Genomic DNA, 27,971 nt, shown 5'->3' with positions numbered 1-27,971 from the left:
GATTAAGTTTTGATTAAACTGCTCTACATGCTTTTAATGCTGCTTGTGACCTTGCATGGGATCAAGCTACATCGAGCAGCTCTATTGTGATCTCCAATCCTTCAATGGCGCAGTTACTCAGCCCTGACCAAATTTTCGTGAATGAAACCCGTCATCAGGCCAGTTATCAATCAAAGGCACGCCCTGTTTTCTGATTGGTTGATGGAAGATATTTTTGCGTTTGTCGAGGCCCCATCTGTTTTTGACCAATAGGATTCATAATTTTCCTTTTGCTATTGAGCAATTGGTTCACATGTTGCTTCAACATTGACGAATGGTGCGCTTGGCATGGTGACAGGCATGGGATCTGTCCAATCAGCGGGCGGGCGAGGTGCGCGAGCCCGAGTTGCCTCTGGGGAAAAGAAATCGCGTTCACTTCAACTGAGCAAAAAAACCCATTCAACTTTTTTCTGAGCGGCGACTCGGGAGTCTAAATGCGTTGTGTTTTTATTTTTTTAGATGGTGTATTTTTTAAAAAATAATTTTTAAACACAATACAAGCCATTTCACAGGTAAGCAAAAATAGATCTGTCTGCAATATTATTTCGAATAAAGTTTATTTTTTTTTAAATACGTGGAAGAATAAAAAGGGAATGAAAGTGTTGCATCTTAATGCTAAAGATAGATGCTAACGAGAGCTTGGCTAGAAATGTTCGCCATTTTTCTTGAATACGTCTGTGCGATTGGGAAAAACAGAGTGGTCTCCGCCGTCTGTGAGGCCGATTCTTTGCGGACAAGCTTCTTCTCTGGAAGCTCGGGGCGACTGCTTTTTCAGCGGCCTTTAAACTCAATGCGAGTTGTTGTTTGCTGTGTAGGAGGCGGTGGGGCTCAGCTGCGTGTGTTTTTTTTGTGAATGGGGCGCTCGGATCCCGTTACGCTCATACCTGACGCCAGGCTGCCTGCCTGCCCCATTCATAATTTTCGCTCTGTCGTCTCTCTCTTAGGAGGAGCTGCGGAGAAAAAGGGAAACAAAACAACCAAAAAAAATCTCGTCTGTGCTTTGCGAGTCCATGTTAAAGGATTGTAGATCGACTTTTAATAGAAGATCATCTACAAAATGGACGGATTTTACGATCAGCAAGTTCCTTTTATGGTGCACAATATACCGGTGAGTAAACCATTTATTCTCACTTTATTTTTTTTGAAAACTATTTTCCGAATTCATTCTTAAATATGAAAAAAAGTTGCATTAATTTGTGCATTAAATGGAGGATGGGTTTTGATGTAAATTTTGCGCATTTTTTTTGTTCGATTTTCTATGTGAATTTATTTGGTTTTCGCAGAAAACTCGCGGGGAAGAACTTCGCGGGCGACAAATGAACGAGAGAAAGAGGAAATTAGTGGAGACTGACCTTGCCCATGATTCGGAAGGTAAATGACTGTTATGGATTAACTGCGATGGTAGAACCAATCATACAGACTTGTTTATACTTCTGATTTGTTTCGCTTCCCCAGAACTTTTCCAAGATTTAAGCCAGTTGCAAGAAACATGGCTAGCAGAAGGTATGTATAAATCATTCCACTTCAGATCAGAGTAATTGCACATTTATACTTAATAGTTAAGAGATGTGCCCGAGTAAAATAGAACAGTGAAGTGTTTCAAGCGAACATGATTGATTTCTTTCTCTCTTTGCGCAGCCCAGGTTCCCGAAGATGATGAACAGTTTGTACCAGACTTCCAATCGGTTAATTGTAAGTAGTTTTTTTTATGTGAAGTTGTTAACTTAAGGTAGTGACTATTCCAGTGGAAATAGTAACCTGGGGTAATCTTCTCTGCTGTCCTGAAAAGGCTGAGTTTCAGATGTATCCATCTGTGTAGAAGTTGTGAATTCGCTGAGATTTTACGGGAACGTTGATGATTAATTTTAAACATTGAGGCAAAGTGTAATCCTATCTGCTGACTCCGGCCGGGAAGGACTATCGGGCTGTATTAAAATTAACTTTAACACAAAATGCTGAATGATAATTTACATTTTTTTCCATCTTAACGATCACCGCTTATATTTGTATCCCTCCTGTGTTCGGGATTCTGTTGAGATGCAAATTAGTTGGAGAGGTGGCGCTAATCTTGGCTCATCTTTGGCTGCACATCTAGAAGCTTTTGGTGAAATGATATTGCTAGGGCATTGAAGGTCTCCAAAGATATTCATTTCCAGTCCTTTTTTTCTTTAATTTAAACCTCGTTAATAGTAATACGCAATGGCTCCTTCGAAGTGCTTATGTTTGGATAATATTCATCACGTGGGGCAGGAGATCGGTGGAGTGACTGTTCCTGGGTGGGAGGGAACTAGTTAATTGTAGGCTTTCAAGGTCAGCGGGCATCTAAGTTTCCCGTCACGGATAAAGTGCAGGGAGTAGATTTGTGCGGTTATCCGAAATGAATCTTTGCTGTTCTACCTGACCCTCGAATTGATAATCAAAATTCGCATTCTGGCAAGAAGGAAAATTTCTCGCTGTATCTAACAAAGACAGGCTTTTTCATCAGAGAGCACGACTTGCTTTTTAAGTTGATGCGATCTCTAAATACAGCACTTTTTTCTTTGTCCATACACTGATAGATTGCAGATCATCCACTTTAGAGTGTTTTACCTTGATGGTTGTAGCTTGTCAAGACTGTCAAAAGTGGTTGTGGATTTAGATGGGATCCTCTGCCTACATTCTACGAGCTACTTCATTGACGAAGATTATATAAATAGACTTGAATGGAAAATAAGGATGGGATTTGTTGTTTTCCTTTTAGTCCATTTATTCTTGGCTGCTCCAGCCACATGGGAAATTGTAGACTCCAATAAAGGTCATGTGACTGATTTGATTTTGGATGGGGGAGGAGGAATTGGCACCAAGCCAGCAGTCCTGGGTTATATCCATTCTGATTTATGGTTCCTGTGACTGTTTGGCATTTAACTCGTGGTCAGACTTTTGACATGAACCAACCATGAATGGCAATTTCTTCCACCCCAGTGTTACTAGCACCATAAAGACCTTAACCAGTTCCCTTACAACACAACAGATTTTGGCTCTCTGGTTATATAATGATCTGACTGATCAAAAACAGTAAAGCTGAAACTTGGCCATCTGTTACCAGCTTCAGACGGCATTAGTCATTGTGATTGCCTCTGCTGATGGAAAGCTTCCAATACTTTTTTCCCTCTTATTTTCTTTACTGTGGTGAAGTTTACTAGTACTGTACTGTACAATTGTACTGTACAGAGCACTGAGTAGTAAATGAAAGATTTGCACTCTTGTTGCACCTTTCACAATCCCAAAGCATTTTATAGCCAGTGAAGTACTTTGTGCTGTATACTTTCTGCAATAGTATTGAGCTTTATTTCTACTATCTTTACCCCTTTAGTCAATTCTGATCATTTCAAAAGCCGAGCAAGAACAGTTGTTGACCATCTGTACCATGTCATATCTTCACTTTGCTTTGTTTTGTCCTATTTAGCAACACCTTTAAGTATAATATTTAATCAATTGGATTTTGCTTTGCTTTATTTCAAACCCAAATATTAAATATGAAGACTTAAGTACACAGCATGGGCTTTTAAGAATGAGGGATTGATCAGAGGGGTTACCAAAAGGAAATGTGCTTCACGTGGGAACCTTCATCATAAAATATTGCTACCACTTGGAGACCTAGCAAGCTGACTTGCATGAGCATGCTCTTCATGGAGATCTTGGCTCCAACACACCAGTGTGTAGACTGAACCCTTTTGGAATTTCTAGTCCATGCTGCACCTGCCCTACCACTTGGCCAACTCCTATTAACCAACTGCATAGTCACCTTTCAGTACATTTATGTAGGTGGCTTGCAGAATAATGGTTGGGTGGAGAATTGCTGTTAGCAGAGTGACAGTGCAGGGGAAGGGGTTGTAGATGAGAGCTGAGGGAGGAGGAGGTGATACTCGAGGGATAGTCAGGATGGGGGTGGAGAGAATGAAAAGCTGGTCCATGTAATTAGTTCATTCTACAGTGTGTCTTTCCTGAAGACAGATTCAAAAATTGATGTGACTTGTGTGAAATCTAGAAATTACGTAGAGTGTAACAGTTGTCCTGTCGACTTGTAGTGACTTTCACGGCCTTGACAAATGCTGTATCATTTTCTCCCACCCCACTGCCAAAGTTGCCTGCTCACTTCTATTTCTCACTGAAAACTGGCTTAAACACCACAAGTAATTATACCACCCCAGGCAATGTCACTTAGTATAATGTCCAACAGTAGATAGTATTTAAATAAAATAGATTTCTTCTGACATTGAAGCAAATTTAACCCAAGTAACAATGATGTCTGAATTGAAAAGGCAATGATCTCTTGCTAAATTGAGTCTCAGTTTTGTGTAGAATTCTCTTTTCTGAATAAGGCATTTTTCTTTCTCCTTCCTCACTCTCAAATATCAGTCCCTCTGGTTTCTGTTAGAAGTCAGATGAGCATCAACTTAAACCAGAGCTAGTAACGTGGGTCGCCCGATTCTCATTCAACACATGACTAGGCACTTTAATTATGTTTAATGAAACGTACACAGCCGACCTTGATTGCTGATTGTGATAGGAAGGGAAGCCAATAAAATCTGCATCGTAAACAGGTATTTTCTGATCGGACTAGCTGATCAACAACCTGGAATTTGCCACTTAATGGCTAAGGGTGAAAGTCATCAAAAAAAATTCTTGTAAGGAAAACTATTACAACTTTTAAATTAGATAAAGTTATGCCTTTTTGAAGAGGTTTTCTAGAAAGCATTGTATTGTAAGAACATAGAATAAGGTTATAGGCTGAATTCAGCTTTGCACTATCATTTGTTGCTAAATTGTCTTTGTGACTATAGAGATTTCGGTGAAGTTATTTGCTTCATGTAGTGTCTTAAGTCAGCTTTCCAAAATTGTTCTCTGTTGTGGTGGTGATGTGGCAAGTCAGACTGCTCTTTGCCTTAAAGTCCTCTGATTTCCCTCAGGAACTATGAGATGCACTTGGAACATATGTGGCTTCAATGATTCTTTGGCACACTGCAGCAAGTTCAAATTCAATGTAATTGGACCTGCTTTATTTAATGCAGCATTTTATGGTGGAGGTACTGCTATCCCCCTTATAAATGGCAGGAGATGGCACATTGCTTCAGCATTGATAACCCATAATTTTGTTTATGTTGTTCACAAAAACTCATCTGTCATTCTGCATCCCTGTCACTATCCCCAGTGTTGGAGACTTATGCTGGGAAATGGACCTCTGGTGCAAAGTACCTGGGAGAGTCAGTGCACATCAGGTGTGCCCTTTTGTTCTTGCTTTCGACTGTGCAGTTATGAATTATACTAAATCAGTGGCAAGGAAGTGCTCGTGTGGCAGTGAGACAGTTAGTTGGTGCAGCTTTTGCTTATACGAGTGGATAGTTTTGTTCAACTCGTTGCAACTCTTGAGATCTTAATGTGCTACAAGAAGTAGATAAAAAAGACCAACTTAATTCACACAATCCTCACTCTGTTGAAATTTTGTACTAGCCTCTCCTCTACTGATCTATGATAGAGGTGAAGAGTAAAGGTTATTGACCTTGAATTTTCCCAGCACTTAAGACGAAGGAGAAAAATTCCACCCTGTCTGCAGCCTTCAGACAAATTTTCTTTACATGTTGTGGCTTGTGTGATGGCCATCTCAGTGATTCTTCATTGATCATGTGATATGGTTGAAGACACAGACTTGATTAAGGAAGTTATAAATTTTTTTTAAGCTTTAGGAAAGTTCTAATCGACTCTGGCTTTTCCTCAAAGCAACTGTATATTCAGCATAACTGTGTAAGAAAAAGAAAATCTGAGGTAATAGTAATAACATCTGTATAAATCTTGTAATTAAGTTAATGATGTCATGACTACTATCAACAAAGCTAGTTTTTCATGTTGTGTAACTGGTAGCATCTTCATTTTCTCAATGATTGCCACTTACTGAATTTCTTTGGCATTTATTTACAGTTTGCTCGTGAAGAGCATTTTACTCCAGCACTTTATTTGCTAATCAGTAGAACATAAAAATGCATGCTTTATTTTTGCAGAGCTGGTGTGGTACAGATCTAGAGAAAATAAAATTTACACAAGGTTAAGTCTTTACAAATCTTGCTGCTTACTAATACGTAAAAGTGGGTTTCTGGTGAATGAATTAAGTCAAGTTTTCACTGATCACACTTGATGACAAATACTTGCTTTCAGGAATTGATAAGAACCTGTATTAAGTAGTGAACATTAAAGTTGTATAATTGCCTTCTAGTGCACCAGTGAGAGCAAATGAGAGGAAATCTTGGTTGCTGAGTCCCCTTTAAACATAGGTTCAACAAGAAACGGGAGCTAATGCCCAGTAAAACCCATTTCAAAAGCTGCAGTGTTGATTTAGTAAAGTCATTTCCTTTGAATTAAAGTGTCTATCAACAAAACTGAGCACTGATTTAAATGCTATGTGGATTTTTAAAATATTATTGAGCTCTTGCATTTAAAAGACAGGGAAAGAAATCCAGCTTTATCACTGACAGTAAATGTCTTTTTGTTGGTGATCTATCATGGATGGAATTGGGGTTTTGGTTACTGTTGGCCATCTGCTTTCAGCTCTGTAGCACTGCCGTCTCCAACCATACCACCAACCTTATGCTACTGAAATCCCCATCCGTCTCCACGTTGGCCCATTCCAGTGCTCCCCTGACTCCCAGCTTTACCTTCTGTGAACTTGAGTTTGCCAGATCCTCTCCAATCACCATAGAGTTATACAGCACAGGGAGAACCCCTTCAGCCCACCAAGCCGGCGCCAACCATCAAGCATCCATTACACTTAACTTTATTGTGATTCCATTTTATTCTCCTCACGTTCCCATCAACTCTCCGCAGATTCTACCATTCATCTACACACTAGGAGCAATTTACAGTGGCCAGTTCACCTACCAACCATATGTCTTTGGGATATGGGTGGGGGGAGCGAAGCACCTTGAGGAAACCCATGTGATCACAAGGAGAACATGCAGACTCCACATAGACAGTACCCAAGCTCAGGATTGAAGTCAGGTTGCTGGAGCTGTGAGGTAGCAGCTCTACTAGCTGCACCATCATGCCCCGCCCCGCCCCCCCATTCTTGCTATTCTTTAAAATTTTCATCAGTGGTTCAACCCCCCCCCCCGGACTTCTCCACTCCCCATCTCTGTGATGTCTTCAGGGTGCCACAATCCTCCAAGTACTCAAATTCTAGACTCTTACCCTTTGTTGCCCTGTCCCTTCACACCACTAATGGTGACTATGCCTTCAGTTGTTAAGTCCTCAGCTATCTATATCTCTCTTACGCTCAACCCCACTTCGTCTGATCTTCCCCTCTTAGAACTTTTTAAGCTACCAATGCTGATGTCTCCTTCTTTGGCACATAATGATTGGTGATAACTGATTGGTCTTATAATGTTTTAGTAAAACTAAGCCAAAGATGCTATTGTTGTTCGTTTCTAAATAACAAACCTCTGTTATTTTAATGGCACATAATGCTCGACGAATTATTTTGAAGATTGTGATTTGGAAATAGTGAATTTGATGAACTCTTGTCAGTCATCAAACTAAGTGACAGGACTTTGCTTCATCATTGATAGTGTTAATTAAGAACACATCTTGAACTATATGTAAATCCTTGGCTTGTGAAACATGATCCAGTAATCTTTAATTTTCTACCGTGTGATGCTTTGCTGGGTGTGAAGACAATATAAAGCACAAAAAGTAAGTGCTTATTTGACTTTGGTGTTGTTGATGACCATTCACTGAAATTTGCTGTTGCCTGACAACAGATTATTCCACAAATGTCAAACCACCCACTGCCACTGCAGAATAAAGGTCCGGGGTTGACACGGACTATCCACGATGAATAAAAGTCAGCAAAACATAAAAGACTTAGAAATACTGTAACAGCAGCTTGGTCCTTGCAGACTGCAGAGATAATTAGCACATTAAAGCATCCATTGACTTGACTCTTCCACCTGGTTAACTGTACCAGCTCATCACCAGAAAATAATGTCCTCAAGTAGAAAAACAGCTTTAAAAAAAAAGGGAGATTTATAAGGAACAGTTGGTTTGATTTCCACCTTATGCTGCAAAGTTGTCCAGTTTGTTAAAATGGCATGCTGCAATTTTCCTCAACTGACAAGCTTAAAAGATGAATTCTTTTTACATTTCCCATTGTTTATAACTACAAGGAGGATTATCATTTTCCCTCAGGTTATTGTAAGCATTTTTATTTGCACAGTTGAATTCCTTCAGTCAGCTACCAGCTGTGTTTGTGAAGTTTATCAGATTATTCATCTGTGGGCAAGTCATCTCTCGTGAACTGTTGCATCATCTGCTTAGGGAAAGATGGATGGAAGCAATTAACCCAGGGCCACCACCTTTCATGTAGTTTGTTCACTGGGTCCACTTGGAAGTGCTTGGGTGATCTTTGGCTCTGATTAGAGTTTGGACCTGACTGTATCTCAGTGGTTCTGCACCAGAATTCAGCCAGTGTTAACATGCTCTAGGAGTTGTCTTCATGCTCTTGACATGGCTTTAGGAGTTGTCTTCTGTAAAATTTTGGCTGTGGAATCTGTTTCATTGCTTCCTGTGTCACAAAGTTTACAGGACACCTTCAGTCACTCATCTGCCATTAGGTGAATGATGTCTTCTAATCGTAATAGAATTGTTTTTGCTTCTGTTCCGGGGATCATGCAAGGGGAGGTGAGCTGGTCCCAGTTTGCAGCCTTTTGTACCCTATAGTGTGTACATTTAGGCACTAATGAAATCCATTTTTTAAAACCTATAGAATCTCACTTCTTATTATGGTGAAAATTCAAACAGTTTAGATGCCACTGTTGCACAGTTGATAGCACTCTTGTCTCTGACTCAGTAGCTTATTTATTCCAAGTCCCATCTGAGAGACTTGAGCACAGGAATCTAGTCTGACACTTCAGTGTTGTCCTGACACAGGTGTTGTCTTTCTACTCTCTTGCATGAATATAAATGTCCCCTGATACTTCCCAGTGTGCTAACTGGCTTCTAGGTTTTCTACATTAACACTGTGACCACACTTCAGAAGTACTTTTTTAGCAGTAAAATGCGTTGGGATGCCCTGAAGCTTTGGATGATACTCTATAAATGCAAGTCTTTCTTTCTCCATTTTGCATCTGTTTTGAAATATCACGTGCATAAAATATGTAACCATTGTTAGCCCCATTTCTGATGATTTGCAGCTGCCACCATTTTGCAGCTGTGCACCATTTTCATCCTGGAGCATTTAACCTTGCACTACAGCCATGGGGATAACAATTGATGTGTGTTCAGTGCTGAGTGGTGATTTTGCAAAATGATACGATTGCTGACAGTAGGGAGAGATAAATGATATGTCCTTTCAGAAGAGGAAAAAAAACAAAAAAAAATGTGGAGAAATAGCTGTTTTCTCATTTTTCATACTTAATTGCAAAACTATATGGAGGAATTGCTAATAAAATATATTATGGTAATAACTTGTACATGAGCTAAATATTAAAGGTGCTATTTAAAACACCGGTTGTAAAACTGGGCAGCCCTCATCATATGCTGCTTACAGGTGTTAAAAATCTGTTTTGTATGCATGGTTCAGAAAAGGCATGTCCTCGATAGAGGTAACTATTATTTGTCACTGAACTTTGACTTTAACCAGGATGTGGGTATTAAGGAAAAGCAAAATACTGCAGATTCTAGAGGTCCAAAATGGAAACTGAAATGCTGGAAATACTCAGGTCAGGCAGAAGCTGTGGAAAGAGAAACCAAGTTAATGTTTCAATTGGCTGGCTGAGAATTTCTAGCATTTGCTGTTTTCATTTAGCAAAAATAATGACTGGGATAAAGTGCACTGTCCACAAATACTTCAATGGTTACACTTTAATCCTGGGCTTTACTAAATGAAGTAAACTGCATAACCTAGTAGTAATCCTAGAGTTGGATGGTTTTGTTGTCAAGAAGATCTACATTCTTTCCAGGATTGGAATCTCTCCTTGTGGAGTGAAATTCAATCTTGGAAAGGTCATTAACTTTCTCACAAGATGTAAGGGTCAATGACTGGCCTCCATCTGTAAACCATTCACTGTCCCTGTAAGAATGTTTCCTCGCAGTAAACCTCGAGGTTTGGAACACACCCGTTACTTCTGCTTAGCTCAATAATTCTCTTGCACCACTGTGTGAGAATTCATATCTGCACATGGGCACTTTCTCCCTTGACGAGTTGTTAATAAGTCGATATCAAAGTAAAACCGGACAGCTAATGTTCACCAAGGATATGCATTTTTACTTATTTTTAAGGGTGTGTACATAATTCCTAAACTATTGTTGTGAAACATTATAAATTGGCAAATGATTAATCTTCCTCCTTTTTGCAGATTATATGTCTGTAATATCTGGATATTCATTATCAATTATTAATCCATTACCAGTCTTTCTTCCCTCAGTTCTTCCTCCTTGAGACCACAAACAATAACATACATCAAAGTTTACACTTATTTAGAAAGAAACGGATCTGTTTTCAGCCTACCATCTCCCCCACCCATGTACTTCCATCTGGACGATTATGGTTGCTCCTTAAAGCCCAATCAAATGCTAGTTAGTATGTACTTGTCATTGTCTATCTTAGTTTTGCATCTGTCGCTTTCTACGGCTAGAGTTACAAAGTGAACTTATTTTATTTCAGTGGTATTTCATGGACCTTCCCCGGCAAAGATCAAGCGCGAAACTCAAAGCCCTAATACGGAAGTGTCCTGCCGTCACAAGCAGAGTCTCAGTTCCAGCTATGGAGAGAACTGCCTCTACAGTTACAGGTACGCAATGACTTATTCTTAGTTTTGGACAGCCCTCTTTCTGCCTGCATGACGACAGTGATTGTGCTTCACAACTAATCCGTTGGCTGTGAAGATTTTCACAGAGATAGTTAATGTTTTACATTCCAAATGGGAGCTTCTGAGAGCATCAAAGATGCTTTCTGTAAATGTGAGCTCTTTTTATAATTAAACAATCCTCCTTTCGCTCCTCCAATCAGCTCAGACTTCATTTTCCTGGCCTCTTGTCCCATTGTTTGGCTCTATTCCTTAATTGCTCTTGGTTGCACTGTAGCTCCAACCAAGCCAATCCTCCCACCATCTATATTCCATTTCTGTGTTTTTCCCATTGCTGGCACTTTTTTCAACAGCTGATGAAACAGTATTTACTTCTCGTGATGATCATCTCTCAAATCTGCTGAGCTTGTCTGTGTGGATTTTAGGAAACATATAAGCAGTTTATAGGACCATCTTCATCATCTCCTGTCCGATGCAGGCATCAATACAGTTTTATTACTCTTTGGCAGTTTTTAAGTTTTTCTGATAATCACACAGTCTGACACTCATTGCACACAATAGCACCCAAGATTTACCACTAAATGGAATATTCTGACTGACCTAGCATTATACTCTTGTTCCATATAGTATGGTAATTGCAGATATAGTTGAATGTAAGTTCAGGGTGTTGAAGGAATGTGGAGTACGCAGAGGAAACCCACTCAGTCACAAGAAGTACATGCAAATTCCACACAAACAGCTCTCAGAGGCCAGAACTGAACCCGGGTCTGCTGGAGTTGTCAGGCAGCAGCACCCAACTCTGCCGTCCCTTTCACGTGCTTCATGTGGGCACACGTGCACATACGATAAGTGAGTGGCCAGCGGAAACCCACGTGGCCACAGGGAGAACATGCAACTCCACAAGAATAGCCCCAAGAAGTCAGGGCTGGAGCCGTGAGGCAGCTGCTCCGCCTGTTGCCGCCCTGTGCTGCCCAGATGTTGCCGAGACCTAAGGCTCTCAAATTAAGCATTCACTCTTGTGAAGATCAGGACTCAGCATCTTTCAGAAAGGTGATAAGGAATTCTGTGCTGGGGAGCAGAGCTGTTGGAGGGACAGTGGGATCCTTACAGGGCACATGGTTTTATGCAATTAACAGCTCTTCATGGTGCTGATTTGTACTTGCACCTCAATTATTCACCTTTGCTAACAACAGTGCAAGTCCTGGATGTGCTAAATATATTGCCAGCTAAGTATCTGAATCTTCTGTTTTTATTTGCAGTGCCTATGATAGGAAGCCCCCTGCTGGGTTCAAGCCATTAACTCCACCAGCTACCCCAGTGTCTCCAGTCCATCAGAACTCCCCTCTCCCTCACCTCACCCCTGCTGCAGTGCCACCACCAGCCCATGGCCCTACTTCATCCCCAGTGCACGCTGCACCCCCCCCACCAGTTCCACCGCAGCAGCAGCAACAACAGCAAACCTTCGCAGTACCTCGACCACCCCACCCCCCACTTCAGATGTCCCAGACCTTGCCTGAGTCCCAGTATGCTCCAGAGCACAGGTAAGTGAGTGTTAAATCACTTTACTGCCCTGTAGTGCATGTAAAAGAGCTTGGTGAATGAAGCCTGTAGTTTGCAGGATGTACCCCATTTCCTGATTGCTTTCACAGTTCTTTATGCTGCAAGGTTTTTTTTGCATCAATTTTGTTCCTCCAAGATGGTCTGAAGCAATAGTAAGGATATCACAATTGGTGTTAGTTCCCCTAAACTAGGGAGGAAATCGAGACAGAGACACAAGAGACTGCCGTTGCTGGAATCTGGAGCAATACATAAAACACTGGAGGGAACTCAGCAGGTCAGGCAGCATCTATTGAAGGAAAATGGACAGTCGACGTCCATTTCCCTCATTAAAAAAAAATGCCTGACCTGCTGAGTTCCTCCAGTGTTTTGTGCGTTGCTAGGGAGGAAATCAACTGGAGTTCTCTATGTCCAGCAAATCCTTGCTATGAGCTGGACATACAGCCTGCATACACCCACTTCCAGTGTTTACAAGGCTCAGCAGTTTGAGTGAGGAGTTCTGGAGTGTCCATGGAACTGTTCACCAGCTCAGGGGTGACAAAGGAACCATAGATTTCGTGGGAGAAGGGAACATTTTAGCAGGAAAAGCTGATCTCTTCTTGATTTCATGGCACTTTGGCTTTCATTTATCAGAAAGGGGCAACAAACAGACTGTCTTGTCCCATGACACTGTTTGTTCAATTATTGAACAAGAAAGAGGAGCAGGAGTAGACTATGCGGCCTACCATTCAGTATCATCAATAGCTGATCTGACCTTTGGCCTTGCCTCCATTTCCTCCTTGATGTTTTTTTTCTTCCCCCTCCATAACCTGTAGTCCAAAATCCCAGGTTTGAATATATTCAGTGGTTCAGCATTCCCTGCTTTCTGTGGTAGAGAATTTCACAGAATCACAATCACAGAAGAAATGACTCCACATCTCAATCTTAAGTGGTTGGGCCCTTTTTTTTGAGACATGCCTCCTGGTTCTAAGTCCCCCATGAGGGGAAATACCCTTGCAACCTCTTTCCCCTATCAAACTCAGAGCTATCATCAGAAATATTACATATGGTGTGCCCCCACAGAGAAGAGGAGGAATTTTATTCTTAAGGTCAAATCCTTTCTCTCCGTGTTGCCATGTGCCCCTGGAGATATTTTGGGAGCCTCAGCAGAATAAATAAAAGATCTGTAATGCTATTGAAATCTCAAAGGAGAGCAGAAAGATGGTATTTTGGGCAGTGGCAGCTCCCTAGATGGCACCTGCTTCTGTGGCAACTTTTGCTTCCCACAGCTCTTGGTTTTCACCTCTGCCAAGTGGTATGTGCGGGACGCTGGCTGAAGACCATCTGGAAGTGTTTGTTCCGATGGAGGCATACCAGCAGAGCTATAGATTTCAGTTTGGCAGGCAGGTTGATACAAAGTGGAAATGGGACTAATCCGACTGCAGTCAGCTGTGAAGGATCATTTTACATGGAAAGTGGTGCCGGGGACCTGGGTGATTTGCAAAGAGCTGATTTGTGTGGGATCACCTTTCAAGGTGCTAAATGATTCTCAAGAGTTCTATTTTGGAGTTGTGCTGACCAGTCTTCCAAAGGGGAAGTAGTGATGAAGTCAAAGCAACATTCCTTTAGTGTGAAAATCCTCCTCTATAATAATTTAGCCTGTATGTTTTGTTTAGGGCAGTTTTGGGTGTTCACTTATTTTAATGCACAGCCTTTTACTAAATACATGTTTTTTTTTAAAAAAAAGCATATTTGTGTTGTGGTTCCACATATCTGACCAGACAAGTATGCCTGTAGGTTAAAGATAACCCTGTATAATTATTTGCTAAGGTTTTGTATAGTTTGACTTCCAAATAAGGTAAGACTTATTAGTCACATGTACAGTACATCAAAACACACAGTGAAATGCATCTTCTGCGTAGAGTGTTCTGGGGACAGCCCACAAGTGTTGCCACACTTCCGTCGCCAACATAGCATGCCCACAACTTCCTAACCTGTATGTCTTTGGAATGTGGGAGGAAACCGGAGCACCCGGAGGAAACCCACGCAGTCACAGGGAGAATATACAAACTCCTTACAGACAGCGGTGGAATTCGAACTCGGGTTGCTGGCGCTGTATGGCGTTATGCTAACCACTACGCTACCAAAGTTTGCATGTAAATTTGATGTAATCAATATTTTGCTGATTCTGATGTGGCAATCACACAACCTGCAGGACATGTACCAAATTAAAACTTTTGGAAGCAATTTAAATAATTGTGTATGGCAGGGTGTATGCAGAGGGACTGTGGTTTTATTTTGAACCACATATAATTCTCTCATTCAATATTTTGTATCTGGTGATAACGCTTGTGTTGTGGGAGGCAACCAAATGTATCGAACTTTTTTTTTCATCAAAGGTTCCAGCGGCAGATGTCCGAGCCATGCCACCCATATCCACACCAGTCAGGAGTCCCCAACGACAGTCGGCAAGTTTACCAGCGGCAAATGTCAGAGCCCATGCCTTCACCATCTCCTCAGACCTTCAAGCAGGAGTACCATGACTCGCATTACGATCATGTCGCTGGTCCCAGCAGGCAGAATTTCCAACCCCCTCTTGGGATTAAGCAGGAGCCAAGAGACTACTGCTATGACTCAGGTTGGTTCTCTGCTTGGGTGAGTGCTGAAGCACATTGATCTGTGGCTCCATTCTGTGTAATCCAGTCTCTGCTGGTTGGCTGATAATTGTGCTGATGGTTTGAAGGAACAAACCTGGGCCTTCTTCCTGCCCTTGGGTATTTTGCATCGCCTTTTGTTATCTTTTGACATCAGCAAGCTGAGAGATTTGTTACCACAGTGATGGGCCTTGGTTGACATTTCACACATGAAATATATGGAGGTAGCTTGACAGACACAGCAGATTCTACAAAGCAACCTTTCATTTACTTTGATCTTGCATTGACAAGGAAAGGAAACCATTCAACATCTACTATTTAGAATAATTCCCTCATTGATTTCTAAAAGAAATATTTTGCCCTGTGCCTGGTGGATTCTTTTCTTTCTTTAACATGAAAAAGCATCCAAGCTCGGCTTGGATATTTAAAGGATCAGGCTTTTTGTATGTGGTTTGCCAAACTCTTTCTTCAAGGGTGTTATTAATTTGATGCTCTGTGACGTAACTGTAAAATCTTCTAATCAGCTTAGGCCTATTAATACTAAAACCTAATAGGAGGCAGAGAGTGGGGATCTGCTGTAAAGCCAAGCAGATGGTTAAGATTTAAATCTAAAGGACAACATTTAACAGTGACTAAGGCTTTAACAGAACAGATTTTTTAAATGTAGGTCATGGTTTCCTGTATCTTGTGTCTCTAATCACCAGTTAAAGATCATTGGTCCATCTGTCAGACAGGTCCCACTTAATTGGTCAACAACCAAGAAGCGAAGTTTTGTCAGCCCAATGGCAGTGCCTGTAGATTGCTCTGTGACACAGCTGATCAAGCTTCACATGCAAACTGGTATTGACTCAGCACTGGAGATAACTAGACTCCCCCTCTCCACAGAAAATGTCAGACACTGATTCAGTGCAGTGCAGAATGTGCTTTTCCAGTGAAAATTTTTCTCATGGGTCACATGGATCTCAACAGGTCAGAAATGGCAAAAAGATCTCTTGATGATCAGTCCCTCCATGCCCCATTCCTGACTGACATTACAAAGGAGACTTGTGGGTTAAGCAATTTTAATTGGCTGTGGAGTGCTTTTTAGGACTTTACCATAGACAGAGGCAAGAACCAGCTGCTCACGAATAGGGTAGATCATCACTGAGGTCTGCACCCCATTCTCCCATCTGCCTCCTATCAAGCAAGGCTCAACAACAATTTTTTTGCAGTTTCGGGGCCAATATGTGGTTTTATGTTTACCTTAAAGAACAATTAGATTGTGATTTCCTGTTGCAAGTGATTTGCAATGTAACTTTCACATGTCTTAGTGTATGAATTATCATTCCATGCTGTTTACCTTGCTTACCCCTGCCCAGAATGCTTCTGAGATTTTCAGTGGGTTATAATCCTTGTACTTAAATAAACTGTTATTGTCGTGGTCTGGTAATGTTCTGGTTTCCACCTGAAAATCCTTTTGTTTTCATTAATCTTTCTGTTTAGAAGTGCCTAACTGCCAATCCTCATATCTGACGGGAGGAAGCTATTACACTGCTCCCAGCAACCAGGAGGGTAAGTGACATTGCTTCTCTGTTGTACTGTCCATTGTAATAAAAGCATACAATGCTGGAAATACTCAGTAGGTCAGCCAGCATCTATGCAGAGAGAAACAGAGTTAACGCTTAAAGTTAATAACCTTTTGGGTTCTGATCAAAGGTCATCAAACTGAAAAACTGTTTCCCTCTCCACAGATGCTGCCTGACCTGCTGACTGTTTCCAGCATCCTCTGTTTTCATTTCAAGTTTCCAGCATCTGCTGTTGTTTGCTTTTGCACTTTTGTCTATTGTAATAATGTGTGCTGAGGGATATGGAACCCCAGCTGATGCACATGCCATAACCACCCTAATAATCCAGAAGTGAATTTGCCTCGTGATCTGATTTTAACGGCGAAAATATAGGATAGAATTTAGAAGTCAATATTTTGATTAGAGTCATACAGCACAGAAACAGGCCCTTTGGCCCAATTCGTCCATACCGACCATGGTGCCCACCAAACCAGTCTTATTTTGCCTATGTTCCCTCTAAACCCCTCCTATCCATGTACTTACCCAAATGTCTTTTAAGTGCCATTGTACCCCTCAACCACTTTCTCTGGCAGCTCATTCCATATACACACCACCCTCTGCATGAAGAAGTTGCCCCTCAAGTCCCTTTTAAATCTTTCACCTCTCACCTTAAACCTATGCCCTCTAGTTTTTAGTTCCCCTTCCCTGGCAAAAAGACTACGTGCATTCACCCTATCTATGCCCTTCATAATTCTGTGCAGAGGGTGTACAAATAGAATTTATTAAGACCTTTGGTTAAGGTAAGACATGAACCCTGCACATAGAACAGATTATAATGTTTTCATCATGAGAAAGGGCACCAAATTTTTTTTTCATGCTCACTTGGGTAGTGCTGGCTGGTTACAGGGATCTGTGAAACCACCTCAGCAAAAGATGGGTAAGAAAGACATTTGGGCAATCAGTCTTTAAAACAAAAGGTGCAATCCAGAACTGAGGTAAATATTGCAAATCCATGAACAGGTTGACATACTCCTCAGAGCAACTCCCATTCTATTTCACCAAGCAGCTGGTAGGAATCCTGTTCATAGGGGTTTTGGGCTGAAGTTACGATGGAAAAGGAGGAGGAACTCGCAACAATTTCCCAGCAATAAACTTTTATCCCTGTTCCATTACAAAGAAATTAAAATATAGATCTGCACTTTTAGGAAGGTTGCATAAGTGCTTTTTGAAAACAATGTTTACTGGTATGCTGAACATTGTTTCTTCAATTTAATTTGTTGAAATGTCTACTTATCTGATTGAAAAATGCAGGTGTAAAAATAAAATTATTTTGGAACCATGAGGGTTTAACGGATCTACAGAGATCTCAGGCAGCTGCTGGTTAGCTGCTTGTTCCTGTTTCTTCTTGTATGTCTTCTGCCAAGCAGTGTTATCTGCTGTGGCTAATGCATCTGTTGCAACTGTACCTCTGCCTTCTGATGAGGTATTGCTTGGTTACATATTTAGAAAAATGCAAGATTGCTGAAAGCCTTAATGTAAAATTCAGGCCCTCTAACTTGATGTGTGTTTTTTTAAAAATTGGCATTGAGTCACAGATACTTTTATTCATTTATGACATAGTGGAAGCTATTTGGTCCATTGAGCCTATACTGGCTGTTGGAGCATTCCCAAAGATGCTATTCCCCCACTTATTTACCTGTAACCTATTCTCAACTCGCAAGTCCATTTTCTTGCCACCCACCTACACGAGAGGCAATTTGCAGTAGCAAATTAATATATCAACTAGTATATTTTTGGGATGTACAGTGAAACTGGAGCACCCAGCGGAAACACACGCAGTCACAGGAAGGGCATGCAAATTCCACACAGATAGCACTGGAGGTCAGGATTGAAGCCAGATCACTGGCAAAAGCACTAACTGCTGCTCCACTGTGCCACTTGTGCACAAGAGCAAACTACTAGTTTTCCTGGATAATCACAGACTTCCATTGGCACAGGAAGTGCTGCTGCCTCACAGATTCATTAACCCAGGTTCAATCCTGACCTCTGCAAGTATATGTGTGATGTTTGTATGCTCTCCCTGTGACTGCATGGGTTTCCCCTGGATCTTCCCACATCCCAGAGATCTGCTGGTCGGTAGGTTAATTGGTTACTGTAAATTACTCCTAGTGTAGGTCGATGGTAAGAGAATCAGGGAGGAGTTGGTGGGCATGTGAGAGAAAATAGATTAAAGGGAAATAAGTGAGGGCATGGGATTGAATAGAAGGCTCTCAATCAGCATAGGCTCATTGGGCAGAATAGACTCTTTCTGTGTTATAAGGAAATATGAGAAACTCATTCAACCAGAGCATACATTCAATAACATTTAAAATGGGGGATTATTGTTCATTGGAACTGTCATGGCTTTTTAACCCACTGCTGTCTGTAAGGAGTTTGTATGTCTTCCCCGTGTCTGCATGGGTTTCCTCTGGGTGCTCCGGTTTCCTCCCACTTTCCAAAGACGTACGGGTTAGGGGCTGTGGGCATGCCATGTTGGTGCCGGAAGAGTGGCGACACTTGTGGTCTGCCCCCAGCACATTCTCAGTAATGTAAAAAGACGCATTTCACTGTGTGTTTTAATGTACATGTGACTAATAAATAAATATCTAAATCTCTTCCTTGCCCTTGGAAGGTAAAATCACAAATCAATAAATTCTTCTGTCTGGGAACAATAAGATTGCTGCAGTGATCTCAAGTTATTCCTCTGGTTACTAAGTGTAGTTAACATAAATGCTCTGCAATAATGTGACCATGTCACTGGGACTTATCTTTAGGCTATCCGATTTAGGATGCTAAGCAACGCTGAAGGTTTACCCAAGGTTATGTTGTAAAAATATAATCAGAAGAAATTAAAGCGCAGTAGTGGGTTGCCAATTTGAGAGGAGCATTTTATCCTGTTGCACAAAATCAAAAACTAGTCCCAATACCATTCCCTTCTGTATTCAACCTGTATCAAAGTAAAGGCCACAATCTGACTTAAGGTTCACAGTCTGATGTATCTTTTTAATGGGATTTTTATTATGCCTGAAGCTCTAGATTTTTTCTACACATGGAATTTTTAGTCTTCACTCTATTAACAATTTTATTATTTAACTTTCAAAAAGTCCATGAATTTTCATTTATATGCATTTTCCTCCTATACACATATCTCTAAATTTGTTGGGTATTCTGGGGAAGACTCATAATCTTCTACACTAGGGTATTCTTATTGTATCCTATCCCTACAACACACTTGGAATGATAAGATTCCTGCAATGTCAATACTTGCTTCATAAAAGCAAACTCGCATTTAACTTAGATGAGTAGATTACCAGTGAAAATCAATTTCTAACTGATTTGACAATTAAAAATGTGTATCTTTATCCTTTTGCCAGGTTTGCCTTATGAGAAGGATCCCCGAATGTACTATGATGATACGTGTGTGGTACCAGATAGGATTGACAGTAAGTTATTTATGTACTTAACATATTTTTCAAATCTGGTTAAGGTTGATTGTGATTCAGTGTAGAGCGAGGTATCAACTTTGACTTTGGTCTCCAAATTAGTTGATCTCGACTGGGAGATTTATAGCACCCAATTGGTGGTGCAGAGGGACATCAGTCAAGGGTCCTGCTTCTTGGCACCATACAGTTACTTATGCTGGAAAGTCCTGTGTGATTGGCCAGAACCAGATTTAGCAGATGGAGGAAGGCTCAGTTAGCTGTACGCAGTCATTCCATCGACTAGTCATTTTACCTATATTGATGCATGCAAAATGACTGTGGTATTACTTGGTGGCAGACTGCCCACAGGGATTCCAGCAAGATTCATGTCTTTACTGGAAGGGAAATATGAGTAGTATCTTTCAAGATACCATCCATTCTGTTTGGAGGCCCTCTGCTAATAAATATCTAAGATGCACTTTTAACGTTAATGTGTTCATTACCAAGACTTGAAGTGTTCTCAATTATACAATCACTGTCAGATTGAGGCAAGTCATTTGGGTTGATGATTCACTTTCAGGCCAATAATACTGATGCAGCAATTATGTAAACACTGTCATTGTTTCATGTCAAACCAAAAATATACAACAGAAGAATCAGGAACCTTGTATTCTCACCCATCATTGTGAAACAAGGTCAGTGCCCTGTTAGTGTATATTTTTGTTGAAGGGGATAAAATTGAGTCATTCATTATTGCTTAGAGTGTGCCAGCAATTGATTTTGAGCCAATCGTGTTCAACGTGGGCCTCTCTCATGTTTTTTCAAGTGATTCGTTCTCCTCAATGGAATTTTTGTTTGCTCTTGAAGGAGCTGAACATGTGGAAAAGTTAAATATCTACACGTTCTTTGCCAATATAAAATATACAAAGTTCTAACCCTTCTGTTGGGCAGATTTATACACGGCAAGATTTTATTTCTGAAAGTGGTTTGATTCAGTGTGACTAGCCTTTTTGTTAAGATGGGAAATGATTCAAGAAAATGACAACCGGCTTCTCATTTTTGGTTTGTTTAACAGATAAAGTCAAACAAGAATCCCCAGTATACAGAGAAAATCTGCCCTACCAACGACGTGGTTCTTTACAGCTGTGGCAGTTCCTAGTGACTCTGCTGGATGATCCATCTAATTCCCACTTCATTGCGTGGACAGGCAGAGGCATGGAATTCAAGTTGATTGAACCTGAGGAGGTGTGTGCTCCACATTTTATCTGTTGGTTTTAGTGAGCTCTGTGTACTGCTTCTCCAGTTCTGGCATCTTGCATGCCCTGGATTTTCACCTCACCACTACTGGCAGCCATGCTTTCAGTTCCACTGGAATCCTATTCCTAAGCATCTGCCTCACTGATAGGTCCTCCTTATAGGGATTCCTTAAAATTTACTCCTTTGACCAAACTTATGGTGACCTTCTTTTGCTGGCTTTTGTTTACTGATGCTTCTGTGAAGTACTTTAGGGTATATTACTACAGAAAAAGGGTACTATGTAAATACAAGTTCTCTCCTCAGACTTTGCCTTCTCATGGAGCTTAATCAAAGTTTGACTTGGTGTTAATATTTTACATTGTTATGATTTATTTTTATATTTGAGAAATGCTTTGGCACAGTGCCGCTGCAGGTAGTGCGGCTGTTTTACAGCCTCAGTGACCCAGGTTCAATCCTGACCTTTGGTGCTTTGTGTGTGGAGTTTACATGTTCTCCCTGTTTCCCCTGGCTGCTCCAGTTTTCTCCCACATCCTTAAAATAAGTTGGTTGGAAGTCTGATTTGACTACGCAATTTACCCCTATTGTAGGTGGCTGGTGGGAGAATCAGGGGCTGTGAGGAGCATGTGCACTCAGGTTAGAGGGAAATGACTGGGCGAATGTGATTGATGATATTGCTGTGAGAGTGGCCATAGACTTAATGGGCCAAATGGCCTCCTATGCCATCAGGAAATATTAAAATAAAATTGTATATGAATGCGAGAAGAAATCAATTTGATTTTATCTTTGGAATAGTTCGTCCGATTTTCATGTTTCTTTAACAGAATTATATTAATAAAATAACCTGTATTGAACATATCCACTGATAGCTTTTATCTATCATATTGCTGAATGCAAGAGGACAAAGGAACTATTCAAAGAACATGGTCTATTTTTAACGCTGTACTTTCTTTATATAACTTTGAATCAGCCCTAACTCTCCGTTGTGACTTTACAAAAATAAACTGGAATTGCCCCTCAGTGACTTTGGGTTTACCCAGAAATGGTACATTTTACCTGGGAATCAGATTCTATGGTGTTCTAGAACATATTCCTGGAAATCAGACAGGCTCAAAAATATGCACTGGAGCCTTGTTACCAAGGAGATGGGACTGTCTTCTTGTTTTTACTTATTATTTCTATTGCTCCATGATCTTAATAAAACTATTCATCTGTACTGCTGGGGTGTGGTTACAATTTATGAACGAGGATCTGCGACCACACCCTGTCATTAAAGACAAATGGCTTCATTTAAAAGCTTGGGGCACTGCAAAAATTATGAATGAAGCAGTAACAAGGAGCAGTCACATCTCTCCAGTGACTTCTTACAAACCTTTGTCTGCCTGGAGCTGCTGTCTGTATTTTTAAATTTGTGTGGGTGGCATGTGTGATGGCATCAGCCATCTTAATTTGCTGACTTTTTTTGTGCAGCAGCTCAGTCTGGAATGGTTGTGCAATCCACAGGTGATCTCAAGAATGAAATACCAGAATGATCTTGTCCCATTCAGAAATATTTCCTCTCAGTTGTGTTGTATAGCACCGCGCATATGTTGCTTAGCCATTAGAATAAAGTAGGTAAAGGTTCCCACTGGAGTCAGGGGAAAGAGTTTGCTAAAACCACATGACATTTTTCTGACTTGTACATATAGCCATAAACAGAATGGGACTGCTGGAAACTAGTGATCTGAGTGAAACCTGGTGATCAACAGGACTGCCCTGTTAAATGATGGAAATCTTTGTTATACTTAATCAGTTCTTGTTCTTTACATGAACCTGTACTGTATTCAGACATGAACAAGAACGCTTGGGCTTTTCCTTTGTGAGCCCCATAAATATTTAAAAGGGGATTTTAAATGTAAAGTTCCCATTAAAATTAACGTACAGCTGTTTGTGGGCACTGGCATATCTTGATGTTCTGATTTAGGAAACAGTAACCACAAAGACAGTAGCAATAAGAAGAGCCTTTTCCAAACCTTCAGTCCCACAGAATCCAAACAGAACAAAGCAGCTGAAAAGAAATGTAAACACAGCACAAGTGGCCAGAATGTAGGGAGGGAGGTTGTAGCTCAGAATTAAAGCTCTCTTTATACAGTGCTTGGGATAGAGCATTCTTCCTGTCTCCTTTATCACCAGAGAATGGCGCATGGTTTGAGCTGCCTTTGAAGTAAGTTATATAGTTCAGCATATCCCACCACACTTTTATTCAATCCTTAAATAATGCATTTCTCTTTAAATGTGAGTACAGGACATTAGTCTGTTTTGTCAGTCTACAGCTTGGCTGCATCGCCAAAAATGGGAGGGTGTTTTAGGAGGCCATGATCTGTTAAAGTGGCCTTTGTTGTTGCAATAACAGTGAATGATTTAAAAAAAACATTTTAAGAACTGGATAATTCTGCTGTAGAACAGAAGAACCTGTATTAGTGACTGTGTTGTGCTACTGATGTGAGCATTATGGATGCCTGAGTGATGTATCTTTTTAACACAATATGGCTGAAGACCACAGCAGCTTTGCATAACTGAAGAAGCCACCTTGTGACTTTGAAAATGCATGAAATGAAAGACTCTTAGTCTCTGGCCAATCAAATTTCATTTGAATTGAAAGCTTCCTTATCTGATTTGTATGTCAGTGGTGAAGGTGATGAGCTAATGTTCAGTGCTAATTATAGAGGCCATGAGGTAACATGAAGGAAGCAGTATTAGAACTAACCTTGGTTGTTGTGTGCACTTCTGATAAATGCTTGGTGGATACGTCTCGTTCATTTGATCATTTAGAGATCTCCAAGGGAATTGAAGCCTGCATTAAGTTGCAACACTTGATGGCCAGTGAGCTAATTTTAGGACCTCTGAAGGCTGCTTGGATTTTAAGAATATTTATTACTTTTTAAAAAATTGAATTAACATTGTTCTTTTCAATCATGTTTCACAAATTCATATTTGTACTTTCAATTAATTGAGTTAAAATATTGGAAAGGATGTCCACGAGAGCAAAAGGGCTGCCATTCTCACCCTTGTTTAAAGATAGGTGAGCAGATAAGGACTAAATGCTTTCCAAAATCTCATTTAAAATCATGCTTTCACATCAACAAGCCCATTAGTAAGCAGCTGATGCAGTGCTACTGTTACAGTAATGACCTATGGGGCTTCCATTGATTGCTAAATTCAGACTCCTGCCTTTGCTAAGACGTGCACTAATGGGATAAAGATCAATAGCGTATAAACACAATCTGTGGTCATTTTATCTATGCATCCTTTTAAGAGTTCATTTGCACTGTGTCCTTATCTACAAACATATCAACGCAGATTTTCTTCTCCTCTCCCTGTTCTGCTGCAGGTTGCCCGCCGCTGGGGCATCCAGAAGAACCGCCCAGCAATGAACTATGACAAATTGAGCCGCTCGCTGCGCTATTATTATGAAAAGGGGATCATGCAAAAGGTAAGGAGGAGGTCAGCATTTATAAAAAGAAGCAGCACTTCCAGAGTGTCGGCACCTGCTGTCCCTGTGCAGGCCTTGCTAAAAGTGGCAGCATCTGTGTGAAATCTGCACAATTATTATCCAATCAACATGGTTAACAAAAGGGTGGAAAGTTGTTCTCCATCACGTACACTAAGTGTCGATGTATTTTCAGTGGAACTGCATTATGGAAGTTTTTTTTTTGAATAAATCTAGGGGTGAAGTGTCCAGCTGCTGTTGTTTTGCATGTTATGTACATGTGACCAGGGACCAATTTCTACCATTCTTTATCTTAGCCCCTCTGCAATTTAACTTGGAACTGAATTCTGTTTTAGTCCAAAATACGAATCATGGACTGTGTTCAGTCTTTCAAAACCATGACACAGATTTTCTGCTTGGGAGTCGCCAGTTATGTTTTGAAATGCTGGCTTTTACATTTATGACTGCACGGCTGATGGTCTCTGCTGGGGAAACTGCTCCTCTGTTGGACTCCCCGTGGGCGGTGAAACGGGACCATAAATTCCACACACTTCCTTGTACTTAAGCTAGTACATATGCCCACTGTGCCAAGTACAGCCATTGCATTCATTTTTAATAGGATAGAACAGTTTTAGATAGAAATACAATAAATTCCTTTCTCTTTATCCAAGTTCATTTAGATGTATTTAGTTTTTAGTGCTTTTAAGTTTTAATTTTGTTTTAATTTAATTTAAACATCTTTGAATAGTTTCAGTACCTCAGGAGTTCACAGACATTCGACCTCCTTGAAGTTTTTGACAGGCTAGGGTGGGGTTTGCCAATTTTGATTGGAATGGCACAGTACTAGGCCTTGTCAATAAATTGGCTGTTGGTCTTTTGAAAGATTGTACATGGGAACCCACTCCAGGTAGCAATAGGCTTCGAGGGCAGGTGACCAACCAGTTCGGGGAACTGGTTGGTTGGTGGAAGATCTGGGCTCTCTTTACATTCTGGCACTGTCTTGTAGTCTAATTATTCTAAATATTTCCCCTTGGTGTATTCTGTTGTACTAGGATATTGATAGTACTTTGTCTTCTGGTTAATCATTTTAATGTATAGTTATAGCTTTTAAATCCATCTCTACATTGGTTGATTAACCTAATGTATCTGTTTTTCTGCAATCCAGGTTGCAGGGGAGCGGTATGTGTACAAGTTTGTGTGTGATCCTGAGGCACTTTTCTCTATGGCCTTCCCAGACAATCAGCGTCCCTTTCTGAAGACTGAAATCGACTGTCACATTAAAGAGGATACTGTTCCTCTAACACATTTTGACGATAACACAGCCTTCTTGCTGGAAATGGATCACTGCAACAATCTCCAGTATTCAGAGGGCTTTGCATATTGACTGAATCACAGCAGCTCTTGTGACTGAATGCATCACTGTCCAGCTGATAAAGTGCATCCTATGTGGTACTGTTGCACTCAGCTGTATTAAGAATCCAGCTCTTCAGAACATGCAAAAGCCTAAAAGTTGTATGGTAGCATCACACTACTGAAGAAGCTGCCACGTGCTTCACTGACGATGCACTAACAAGCGTGACTTAATTTGCCTAAGTCCTCCACTTTGATAGTTGTGGGTATGGGGGGTGGGGGGTGGGGTGGGGGGGAAGCCTAGCAACCAGGCTGTGTGTTGCTATCAGAAATGCGTTCAGGTGTGGCATTTGTGATTGTTCAGTGTGGCATTCACGGAGCTTGGATAGACCGTGTGGCTAGCGTTTGTAATGACAATCTGCTTTGTGTTGAACACAGTTCTTTCAGCTGCCTTTTTGATGTTAAAGGGCTTCAACTTGCACAATCCCACAGTTGTATCATGGGTCAGACTCGAAAAGGAAACTGTATGCACTATAGCATGTGGATCTGTTCCCTGGACTGGATACAAACTGGTGCTGTATTAAAATAGCTAAAGACAATAGTCCTGTCTACCTGAGACTTAAATAGAGTACAGCTTGTAGTTTATTTTGGTTTTTTTTTAAATGCTTAAATGTTTTAAATCTTTGAAACCTGAAGTCTTTGGCACCTTGCATACATTGTTTTTTTTTGTCTTGCTCCTTTTCTAAACTACACATGTAAATGTAGCAATTTCCAAATGTTTAAATCCCATTGTATTTATCAAATGAAAAAAAAGACCTTTTATTCGAGTTTAAGACTGCATTTGATATTTTTCTTCCCCCTCCCCACCTTTGTCCCTATCCCAGTCTCTTCTGCCCTGCCTCTTATTCCATCGTCCCATCTTTGTACAAAAGAAAAGCTAGTATCAAATGTTTGATAGCTTGATCTAACTCTAGGGGATGTAGTTGTATTCCATAACATTTGTACATACATCATTCCCCACAAACTAACGTAATATTCTATCAATTTCTTTTAGAGAGGGTGAGAAGGTGAGGTAGGGAAAAGGGAAGAAATCTGCAGGTATTTTTCAAAATATTTTCAAATATATTAAATTTGTAATTTTTTTTGTCTTTATACTCAAGGCAAAATCTTTTTGTTAACGGCACTGCACTCTGAAGACTAAAGTTCCAATATTTTGATGATATTACTGCTTTAATCAGGGGGTTAGGGCTTACTGTGTAACACAGTTAATTCTGCTGCAGGTTATACATGCCTGCTTCAAGCTTTGCACCGAATATCTTTTACAGTTTAATCTTTGGAAATTTAAATAATGGTATGACTGTTTCTGCTCATTGTATCTTGCAATGGCATAATGCAATTGTATAATTGCAACATATCCATATTGTTTCAGTTCTTGACATTTTGTGTATAAAGTCCCCAGGATTTATATTTTTTTTTGGAAACAAAATTATTTTTACACCAGGTCTCAATTGTATTTTATTTTGGCAGTTCAAATGTTTTGCTTTTACTTTTGAATCGTGTGCTGCAAAGTCTGTTGATAGCCATTAGATTCATTAATCAAGCAAATTTACAACCTTTATTTTCAAATCCAGTTGTGCATTTAAGGAAAACTCTTTCATGTACACCAAATAAATGTTTGATCTCTCTGTGTACAATAAAGTTTTTCTTGGCCTCGCACTCATTTATATTCTATGTCTTTGTTAAATAAGGTACAAGGTTCTATGTTAATAGTTTGGCAGTACTCAAAAGTACATGAGTCTTAGGGAAGCTAAGGTGTAGATGGCAATGGCTAC

At 40.5% G+C, this 27,971-nt stretch overlaps 1 protein-coding gene across 1 annotated transcript; it reads left to right on the top strand.

Moving 5' to 3' along the window:
• The first annotated feature begins 332 nt into the window (after positions 1-332).
• LOC127568951 (ETS translocation variant 5-like) lies at positions 333-27,849 on the top strand. The gene is made up of 13 exons (XM_052013229.1): positions 333-551; positions 984-1,147; positions 1,323-1,410; positions 1,495-1,542; positions 1,678-1,731; positions 10,730-10,856; positions 12,131-12,412; positions 14,807-15,045; positions 16,544-16,612; positions 20,019-20,087; positions 21,142-21,311; positions 24,691-24,792; positions 25,955-27,849. The coding sequence occupies exons 2-13, from the start codon at positions 1,097-1,099 to the stop codon at positions 26,171-26,173; spliced, it is 1,518 nt and encodes a 505-aa protein (XP_051869189.1). The 5' UTR covers positions 333-551; positions 984-1,096; the 3' UTR covers positions 26,174-27,849.
• The last annotated feature ends 122 nt before the right edge of the window (positions 27,850-27,971 follow it).

This window comes from Pristis pectinata, chromosome 1 (genome assembly GCF_009764475.1).
Source record: "Pristis pectinata isolate sPriPec2 chromosome 1, sPriPec2.1.pri, whole genome shotgun sequence".
Lineage (NCBI taxonomy): Eukaryota > Metazoa > Chordata > Chondrichthyes > Rhinopristiformes > Pristidae > Pristis > Pristis pectinata.
This window is presented reverse-complemented; position numbering and strand designations above follow the sequence as displayed.

What these genes read in the sequence shown, in the direction of transcription:
- LOC127568951 (XM_052013229.1), top strand. Translation starts at nt 1,097, where the DNA reads ATGGACGGATTTTACGATCAGCAAGTTCCTTTTATGGTGCACAATATA. An exon ending in CCTTGCCCATGATTCGGAAG is followed by an intron (nt 1,411 to 1,494) that starts GTAAATGACTGT and finishes TCGCTTCCCCAG; the next exon opens with AACTTTTCCAAGATTTAAGC. An exon ending in GGTACCAGATAGGATTGACA is followed by an intron (nt 20,088 to 21,141) that starts GTAAGTTATTTA and finishes TTTGTTTAACAG; the next exon opens with ATAAAGTCAAACAAGAATCC.